This window comes from Aulostomus chinensis, chromosome 20 (assembly GCF_037954235.1).
Source record: "Aulostomus chinensis isolate RoL2024-O1b breed Wild chromosome 20, RoL_Achi_v1.0, whole genome shotgun sequence".
Classification (NCBI taxonomy): Eukaryota; Metazoa; Chordata; class Actinopteri; order Syngnathiformes; family Aulostomidae; genus Aulostomus; species Aulostomus chinensis.
In genome coordinates this window covers 414,955-424,354 of record NC_141339.1, presented here as the reverse complement: position 1 = coordinate 424,354, position 9,400 = coordinate 414,955, and the positions used below count along the sequence as shown (strand labels likewise).

Genomic DNA, 9,400 nt, shown 5'->3' with positions numbered 1-9,400 from the left:
GTGTGTATCAGAATGTGTATATAAGAGTGTGTGTATCAGAATGTGTATATAAGAGTTTGTGTGTATCAGAGTGTGTGTATATCAGAGTATGTATATAAGAGTGTGTGTATTTCAGTGTGTATATAAGAGTGTGTGTGTATCAGAGTGTGTGTGTTTCAGAGTATGTGACCATCAGAGTGTGTGTGTATCAGAGTGTGTGTGTATCAGAGTGTGTATATAAGAGTGGGTGTGTATCAGAGTGTGTATATAAGAGTGTGTGTATATAAGACTGTGTGTATCAGAGTGTGTATATCAGAGTGTGTGTGTATCAGAGTGTGTATATAAGAGTTTGTGAGCATCAGAGTGTGTGTGTATCAGAGTGTGCATATAAGAGTGGGTGTGTATCAGAGTGTGTATGTAAGAGTGTGTGTCTATCAGAGTGTGTGTATTTCAGAGTATGTATATAATAGTGTGTGTATATAAGAGTGTGTGTATCAGAGTGTGTGTGTATCAGAGTGTGTATGTAAGAGTGTGTGTGTATCAGAGTGTGTATATAAGAGTGTGTGTGTATCAGAGTGTGTATATAAGAGTGTGTGTGTATCAGAGTGTGTATATAAGAGTGTGTGTACATAAGTGTGTGTGTGTATCAGAGTGTGTATATAAGAGTGTGTGTGTATCGGAGTGTGTGTGTATCAGAGTGTGTGAGCATCAGAGTGTGTGTGTATCAGAGTGTGTATATAAGAGTGTGTGTGTATCAGAGTGTGTATATAAGAGTGTGTGTGTATCAGAGTGTGTATATAAGAGTGTGTGTATATCAGAGTGTGTGAGCATCAGAGTGTGTGTGTATCAGAGTGTGTATATAAGAGTGTGTGTGTATCAGAGTATGTATATAAGAGTGTGTGTATCAGAGTGTGTGTGTTTCAGAGTGTGTGAGCATCAGAGTGTGTGTGTAGCTGAGTGTGTATATAAGAGTGTGTGTGTATCAGAGTGTGTATTTAAGAGTGGGTGTGTGTCAGAGTGTGTATATAAGAGTGTGTGTATATAAGAGTGTGTGTGTATCAGTGTGTATATAAGAGTGGGTTTGTATCAGAGTGTGTATATAAGAGTGTGTGTATATGTGAGTGTGTGTATATCAGAGTGTGTGTGTATCAGAGTGTGTATATAAGAGTGGGTGTGTATCAGAGTGTGTATATAAGAGTGTGTGTATATAAGAGTGTGTGTGTATCAGAGTGTGTATATAAGATTGTGTGTGTATCAGAGTGTGTATATAAGAGTGTGTGTATCAGACTGTGTATATAAGAGTGTGTATCAGAGTGTGTATATAAGAGTGTGTGTATATATGAGTGTGTATCAGAGTGTTTATATAAGAGTGTGTGTGTGTCAGAGTGTGTGTGTATCAGAGTGTGTATATAAGAGTGTGTGTGTATCAGAGTGTGTATATAAGAGTATGTGTGTTTCACAGTGTGTGAGCATCAGAGTGTGTGTGTATCATAGTGTGTATTAGAGTGTGTGTATACAAGAGTGTGTGTATCAGAGTGTGTATATCAGAGTGCGTGTGTATCAGAGTGTGTATATAAGAGTGTGTGTGTATCAGAGTGTTTATATGAGAGTGTATGAGCATCAGAGTGTGTGTGTATCAGAGTGTGTATATAAGAGTGTGTGTGTATCAGAGTGTGTATATAAGAGTGGGTGTGTATCAGAGTGTTTATATGAGAGTGTATGAGCATCAGAGTGTGTGTGTATCAGAGTGTGTATATAAGAGTGTGTGTGTATCAGAGTGTGTATATAAGAGTGGGTGTGTATCAGAGTGTGTATATAAGAGTGTGTGTGTATCAGACTTTGTGTGTATCAGAGTGTGTATATAACAGTGTGTGTGTATCAGAATGTTTGTATATAAGAGTGTGTGTGTACATAAGAGTGTGTGTATCAGAGTGTTTGAGTATAAGAGTGTGTATATCAGAGTGTGTGTATATAAGAGTGTGTGTGTATCAGTGTGTGAGTATCAGAATGTGTGTGTATCAGAGTGTGTGAGTATCAGAGAGTGTGAGTATCAGAGTGTGTGTGTATCAGAATGTGTGTGTGTCAGAGTGTGTTAGTATCAGAGTGTGTGTATATCTCAGTGTGTGTGTATCAGTGTGTTGATATATGAGTGTGTGTGTATCAGAGTGTGTATATAAGAGTGTGTGTGTATCAGAGTGTGTGTATATCTCAGTGTGTGTGTGTATCAGTGTGTTGATATATGAGTGTGTGTGTATCAGAGCGTGTATATAAGATTGTGTGTTTATCAGAGTGTGCGAGAATCAGAGTGTGTACATAAGAATTTGTGTATCAGGGTGTGCGAGTATCAGAGTGTGTGTATCAGAGTGTGTGTGAGTATCAGAGTGTGTGTATGTCAGAGTGTGTGTATCAGAGTATGTGTGAGTATCAGAGTGTGTGTATCAGAGTGTGTGAGTATCAGAGTGTGTGAGTATCAGAGTGTGTGTATATCAGATTGTGTGGATCAGATTGTGTGGATCAGATTGTGTGGATCAGATTGTGTGGATCAGAGTGTGTGAGTATCAGAGTGTGTGTATATCAGATTGTGTGTATATCAGATTGTGTGGATCAGATTGTGTGGATCAGATTGTGTGGATCAGATTGTGTGGATCAGAGTGTGTGAGTATCAGAGTGTGTGTATATCAGATTGTGTGGATCAGATTGTGTGGATCAGAGTGTGTGTATCAGAGTGTGTGAGTATCAGAGTGTGTGTATATCAGATTGTGTGGATCAGATTGTGTGGATCAGATTGTGTGGATCAGATTGTGTGTATCAGAGTGTGTGTATATCAGATTGTGTGGATCAGATTGTGTGGATCAGAGTGTGTGTATCAGAGTGTGTGAGTATCAGAGTGTGTGTATATCAGATTGTGTGGATCAGATTGTGTGGATCAGATTGTGTGTACATAAGAGCGTGTGTATATCAGAGTGTGTATCAGAGTGTGTACATAAGAGTGTGTGTATCAGATTGTGTGTATCTTCATGAGTGTGTATATCAGAGTGTGTGAATATCAGTGTTTATCTGAGTGTTTGTGTGAGTGTGTATATGTGTGTATGTGTGTGTGTGAGTGTGTGTGTTTCCGTGTATGTGTTTCCGTGTATGTGTTTCCGTGTATGTGTGTGTGTGCGGGTGTGTGTGTGTGGGTGTGTGTGTGTGTGTGTTTGTGTGTGTGTGCAGGAACAGTTTGTCCTGGCCTCGCTGCTGTGCTTCTTGGCAGCGGTGAAGAATGTGTGGAATCTCAAACTGAGACCAGACGAGTGTGTGATGGCGTTCGTGATGTGACTCAGACGGAGGCATCTGTTGTACGCTCGGGTGACATCACAGCTGGTGGGCGTGGCTTGTTGAGGAGTGAATGCCTAGTGACTGTTGCTATGTTTTGACAATGTAAACACAAGCAGTGCTGGGAATTTTACCTGAAATGTAAGAACACTCAGACAGGTAGTACTGTTCGCTATCTACCTGCAGTACACAGTTCTTTCACTGAAGTAAAAGTACAAATACCCAGATTGAATATTACCTTGGCAAAACCCTTACCTAAAATTGAATGGATGTAGAGAAGTATTTGATGTTGAACTTCCTCAAATATCAAAAGTAAAAGTTGTTCATTGAGCCTTCGTGCTGCAGGTTAGCCGCTCTGACTGCATCCTTCTGAAGTTTGCAGGCTTCACGTGTCAAAGTACACGTTGGCCTTCGTCGTCACCTTCATCAGCAGGTTTTGTTGTGCCTCCAGTTCTCAAACGTTCCTGTACTGAACGGCTCTGGTCTGCAACAGGCAGGCTCAGGAAATCATAAATCCTCACATCAAAAGGTGAAGCAAATTTCTCATGGGATCCACCAAGGGGACCTCCAACAGGAGGAATCGCAGTAGTAGTATTCATAGTCGTAGTAGTATAATAGGAGTACAATATGGTTCCATATAGCAGGGCTATCCAACTTCAATAGCAAGTGGGCCAAATGGGAAAATCACTGGGGGTCTGTGGGCCACACAGAAGTGGCTACAAATACCTTGCAGTATGATGTTACTAGATATACTACTACATGGAATGAACTAGTCTTTAGTCAACTTTGATAGAATCATCACAATCGAATCCAGACAGCAGCCAGTCCATGCGAACAGTCGGCGAGCGAAGGTTACGAGCTGAAACAGACGCGCAGAAAGGAACATCTAAAAATCCAAGGAGGTTTTTTTTCTGACAGGTTCAGATCTACAAAGGCAGAAACAAGATGGACGTCACAAAACGGTGGCCTGGTTCATGGTTCGGTCAAAGAGAGGTCCAAGCAGACATACGGCACTGAGAGCAGGGCCATAACCATATTTGGTAAACAGTAGAAGAGTAGAACACTAGAACAGAAGAACAGGAGAACAGGTTAACAGTAAGTAGGCTTGTGTGAACCATCATGAAACAGATCTGTAGTCTGCTTTGTACATAGTACATGTACTACACCACAGCTGGCTCCATTCCAACAGTCTGGCTCATCAGTCGTGAGGGTGACCCTGAGACACTCATGCGACCTCCCATTGGTCAGGGAACAACGTGCCCTGGTTTTGATGGCAGATTTTTCCCTGTTCAAGGTTTTCTATGGAGTTTCTCCTCAGTCGATGTGAGGCTCTGAGGGCAGAGGATGTTGTTATGATGCCATGAAGCCTGGAGACAAACTGGTGGGGAGAACAGGCTACAAAGAAAACTGCCTTGCCGTTTGTGTTTCCACGTGCGAAGGAAAGACACAATCTCCTGGCTGAGTCGACAGAAACGCTCCAGAACCTTTCCTTTGCTGAGCCATCTGACGTCGCTATGTACAAGTGAGTCAGGTGTTCAGCAGAGGTGTCAGCAAGTAGCTGACGGAGAAGGCGATGTTGCAGGCTGGAGGTTGATTGAATAAAACTCACAATGTTCATAACAGCGTCCGTGGTGTTTTTCAGATCACCACTGAGCTTTGCACACGGCAAAGACTGATGAATGCTGCAGTGTAAAAACTGCATATGTGGGGCTGTCGCTGGTAGCCTGGCCACAGCCCTGGCGCTCTACCGACCGTCGTCGGGGCGCCAGCAGTCACCAACAGGCAAACTTTTTGTAAATCCAGTTGACGCTCATTTAAAAATGTGACAATCTTTTGAAAAGTCACTACACCTGTAGTGTGTCCCTCCAACTGAACAACTGGGCCATGGCGGTACCATCAGTTGACTCGTCGACAGCGATAGACATCACCTCTGCTCTTTGAAGGTTTTACAAAAGCTTTCTTGAGACATCCTTTGCAAGTAGTTCCACTCTCGGGAGAACTGATGTGTCCAAGAGAGGCACTTTAATGCTTGAAGTGACGCTTTCTTTAACTTTTTCATCATTGACAACAAGCATGCAATCTCTGACGGTTCCCACCTCAGTCAAAGGCCTCTTCCGTCTGGTTAGTGCAGGGATGCTAGCATGGCCCTCTCTCTTGCTCCGCGCACGCGACAAAGGACTCACTTGGAAAAAAGCTGGCAGTCCCTGTACTTTTCTTCTCCGTTCCGCCAAGTCCTCTGCAACACTGGAAGAAACGAGCTATGATTCGACTTGTCGTGCCTCTTCACCTTTTATTCTTCCGTCACAGCAATGTGTCTGTCGCACAATAAACACACCGGTTTGTTACTTGTTGTGGCGGGCAAAGTCAATGTCAATCCATTTGTTTTGGAATTGGTGATTTTCACAATCAACTCTACATCTCCTTCGCGTTGACATGATTAGCGTTAGCCTTACTTAGCTTCAGCATTGTGTTAATGAGCCCACAATAAGCCGCTATTCAGAACACTAGAAAATGTGGGGATGTCTGCAGTCCTGCACGTGACATGTAGCACATCAGCAAGGGTCCATGCTAGCGCCTCTCGCTGTGCTGTAGTGCTCCATCGAACAGTTGTTGTTGTCATTTATTTATCTCCCCATTATTTTCACAATTAATCATTTACTCAATAAAATGTCAGGAAAACTTAAAATTGGCTCATCGCAATTTTCAAGAACCCAAAGTGTCCACATCTCTTCTTCAGTCCAGGAGTCTCAGACCAGAAGAACCATCACTGACCAAACGTAGAACGCCAATAACTGACATTTGGTCTCAGTCTGAGGCTGGAACCTGCTCAGTTTATAATCCGATCTATAAACCGGGTGTGGAGACCAGTGTGGGCGGCGTGGCTCAGGGGTAGAGTGGCCGTCTGGCAACCGAAGGGTCGCTGGTTCGATCCTGTACCCCTGTGACCATGTCCAAGTGTCCTTGAGCAAGACACTGAACCCATAATTGCTCCTGATGAGCAGGTTGGTGCCTTGCATGGCAGCTCCACCATCAGTGAGTGAACGGGTGAATGAGACGACACTGTAAAGAGCTTGGAGTGCTGCTAAGGTAGAGAAGCGCTCTATAAAACTGAGTCCATTTAGCATTTATAAAATGGCTGGAGAACAGAGGATTTCTCAGTTCATGTCTTCTGATTGCTGAATCAACGACTGGTCAGTTGTTGCAGCTCCAGGCCTTTGGTTGTGAGTTCAGAGCAAAAACCAGAGACACACCAGCTGGTGCTGGTCCACAGTGCATAACGTGTCTTTATTCGTCCTCAGTTATTCAAAAAAGCTTAAAACGGTTTGGCTTGTAACTAATATTAAACCAGTCACACACACACACACACACACACACACACACACACACCACTGTAACACCCCCGTGGTGTCCGAGTGTAGGAGCCTGTGCAGGGAGCCTCCGTGTCCCGGGGATCTCAGCAGCTGCAGCGGCGTTAACTCAAGATGGATGCACCCCCCCAGCTGACGGGTTCTTCAGGTCCCCTCAGCCGCATCACAGGTGAACAGAGGAAACTACAGGTTTTCAGTCTGAGTGTGACTGGGGGGAGGACGGGGGATTTTTCTCTCAAAAGCAGAGCCCGTGTGATTTCCCTGCGACTCGCTTAGATAAATGAAGTGGAAATCCCCGCCGAGGCTCCGCCCAGCCGAGCGCACAAAACCCTGCGCGCCTGCCTAGCTGCGCCAGTCCGCCCTGACCTCTGCCGTGAGAACCAGCCCTGCCTCGTCCCCGACTCGCAAACATGGACGTGCACCGAGTGTCCACCCGCCAGCAGATGGATTATAACCTGGACGACATGGAGCCGAAGCACGGGAAGCTGCTGCCGTGCGCGGAGGAGCGACTGGACAGCGGCTTGGATTCCCTGAAGGAGGATGAGCTGGTCAAAGACCTCGAGGTGCTTAGCGTCAACATGGCCGAGGTGCGCGTTCATGAGTACGAGCCCTGGAGAACCGCGGTCACGGACGACGGTGACACGTAAGTGGGAGTTTTCACGTTTGTACCGGCGGCACACGCGCGCTTAGATTGAACAGCGAGGAGAGTTCGAGTGTTGCAGGACAACAAGAAACTAGAGGGCTTTAACCGTGCGCGCGCGTGTGTGTGAGAGAGCGTGAGTGTGTACTTTGGCCGAGAGCGCGGTGTGGGCGGGGCCTCAGAGGTTCAGGAAAGTCCCTGGCCCGCTGCCAGGAACTGATAAAGCATCAGATGTGTCAAACCACAACTGGTGGAAATAACCTGACAAAACTCCACTGTTGCAACACGGCCTTTGTTCTCGCTCCCTGGGACCACGGCCACGGGGCCGGCGGGTAAAAGCACTATTTTAATGGCCTCTCCCCCCCAGGCTTCTCCACTTGGCCATCATTCATGAAGCGGCTGATGACGCCCTCCAGGTCATCAGGCTGTCCCACCACCACCCCTTCCTGGATGCCCAGAACCACCAGAGACAGGTAAGGCCACTGCATCAGTCACGGCCCTCCCCGCGCTCTGGTTCCTCGGCATCTAACACGTGCTTTGGTTCACAGACGGCGCTCCACCTGGCGGTGATCACCGAGCAGCCGCAGCTGGTGGAGCGGCTCCTGAAGGCCGGCTGTGACCCGCGGCTCGCCGACGATAGCGGTAACACAGCACTGCACATCGCCTGTAAGAAAGGTTCGCTGGCCTGCTTCGGCGTCATCACCCAGAACAGCCAGCGCCACCTCCCCTCCATCATATCCTTCCCCAACTACAGTGGTAAGCCCCCCCCCCCCCCCACACACACACACACACACACACATTCTGAACATGGTTGTTTACACAGCTTTTCTCCTCCCAAGGACAAAACTGTCTCCACTTGGCGACCATTAATGGTTTCATCTCATTGGTGGAGAGTCTCGTCCGTCTTGGTGCCGACGTCAACGCTCAGGTGGGCGCCATGACCTGAAGGGGAATATTCACCCACGGCAGGAGGTCAAAGCTGACTGGGAACTCACGCTGCTCTCGTTCTTTCCTGTAGGAACAGTGCAGCGGGCGGACGGCGCTCCACCTGGCCGTGGATCTCCAGAACCCAACGCTGGTGCGCCAGCTTCTTGACCTCGGTGCAGACGTCAACTGTTTAAACTATGGCGGCTTCACACCATACCACCTGACCTACGGGCGCCAGAATGACGAGATCCGCTGCCAGCTGTATGAGAGGACGGCCCGGGAGCTGAGAGAGCTGCCAGACAGCGGATCAGACGAGAGTGACATGGAGGACCTGGACCTGTCAGAGGTTGAGGTCGGTACCAGAACCTGAGCGGTCCGGTCTGAGATTTCATACGTCAGGTCGACCAGGTGTGTTCACATTTTGAACTCTCTCTCCAACAGCTGTACGATGACATCAAGTTTGGAAAGTAAGCTCCGCCCCCTCTGCTGGTGTGTGAATGACAGTGAAGCTTCTAACGGGCTGCTTCACCAGGGGTCTGACCCCCCACCCCATCCACAGGTGCTGGCCCTGGGATCACAACCAAGAATGAAGACCTGTTCGGTCCAGTCGGGTCCAGAAGTCAGAACCCTGCCAAGAAGCTGAAGGCAGCGAGCGCGTGGAGCTCCTTGCCGTCTGCCTGACCAGCGGCGTAAACGGTGTATAAATACAGTAAATATGTGTAAATACCAGCGCGTGTAGTATATTGTACATACAGAGATCTTATTTTTGTACCTGTGAACCCACCAACAAGTGTTCCAATTAAAAAGAAGTTTATGACTATCAGTCTCTTGAACGTCGTGTCTTCATTGGTCTCCCGCTGACACAAGTGACGAGTCATCAGTCTGCTCCCTGGAACCAGCTGGGGTTTCCTGGTGGGGCGAGGTCACTGAGTCACGCCGCTGAAAGTCCCTGGGCCACTAAAGAGGAACACATTGCGCTGAACATTCCGCCCTAACTGGGGCTCAACACCAGGAAGTGGCACTGGCTGGAAATACCGAGGAAATGTGGCAAGATGGGAAAATCTTCCAGAGCCCTGATGGCTCAGTCATGGTGAGCGGGAACCTCAGCCAGAGTCTGGGAAGTCCAGTGCTTCCCTGTCAGCTGCTGCATGAGTGGGCAGGATTTTGTTCA

The 9,400-nt window shown here is 47.2% G+C and overlaps 1 protein-coding gene across 1 annotated transcript; it reads left to right on the top strand.

Annotated features, from left to right (window-relative positions):
* Positions 1 to 7,002: 7,002 nt before the first annotated feature.
* LOC147242135 (NF-kappa-B inhibitor alpha-like) lies at positions 7,003 to 9,059 on the top strand. Its single transcript, XM_086188749.1, has 6 exons — positions 7,003 to 7,305; positions 7,670 to 7,775; positions 7,851 to 8,058; positions 8,142 to 8,230; positions 8,321 to 8,581; positions 8,671 to 9,059. The coding sequence occupies exons 1-6, from the start codon at positions 7,073 to 7,075 to the stop codon at positions 8,698 to 8,700; spliced, it is 927 nt and encodes a 308-aa protein (XP_086044875.1). The 5' UTR covers positions 7,003 to 7,072; the 3' UTR covers positions 8,701 to 9,059.
* Positions 9,060 to 9,400: the final 341 nt, after the last annotated feature.

Coding starts and splice junctions, on each gene's coding strand:
- LOC147242135 (XM_086188749.1), top strand. CDS start 7,073: ATGGACGTGCACCGAGTGTCCACCCGCCAGCAGATGGATTATAACCTG. Junction 8,059..8,141: donor ATCCTTCCCCAACTACAGTG/GTAAGCCCCCCC, acceptor TCTCCTCCCAAG/GACAAAACTGTCTCCACTTG. Junction 8,231..8,320: donor GTGCCGACGTCAACGCTCAG/GTGGGCGCCATG, acceptor TCTTTCCTGTAG/GAACAGTGCAGCGGGCGGAC.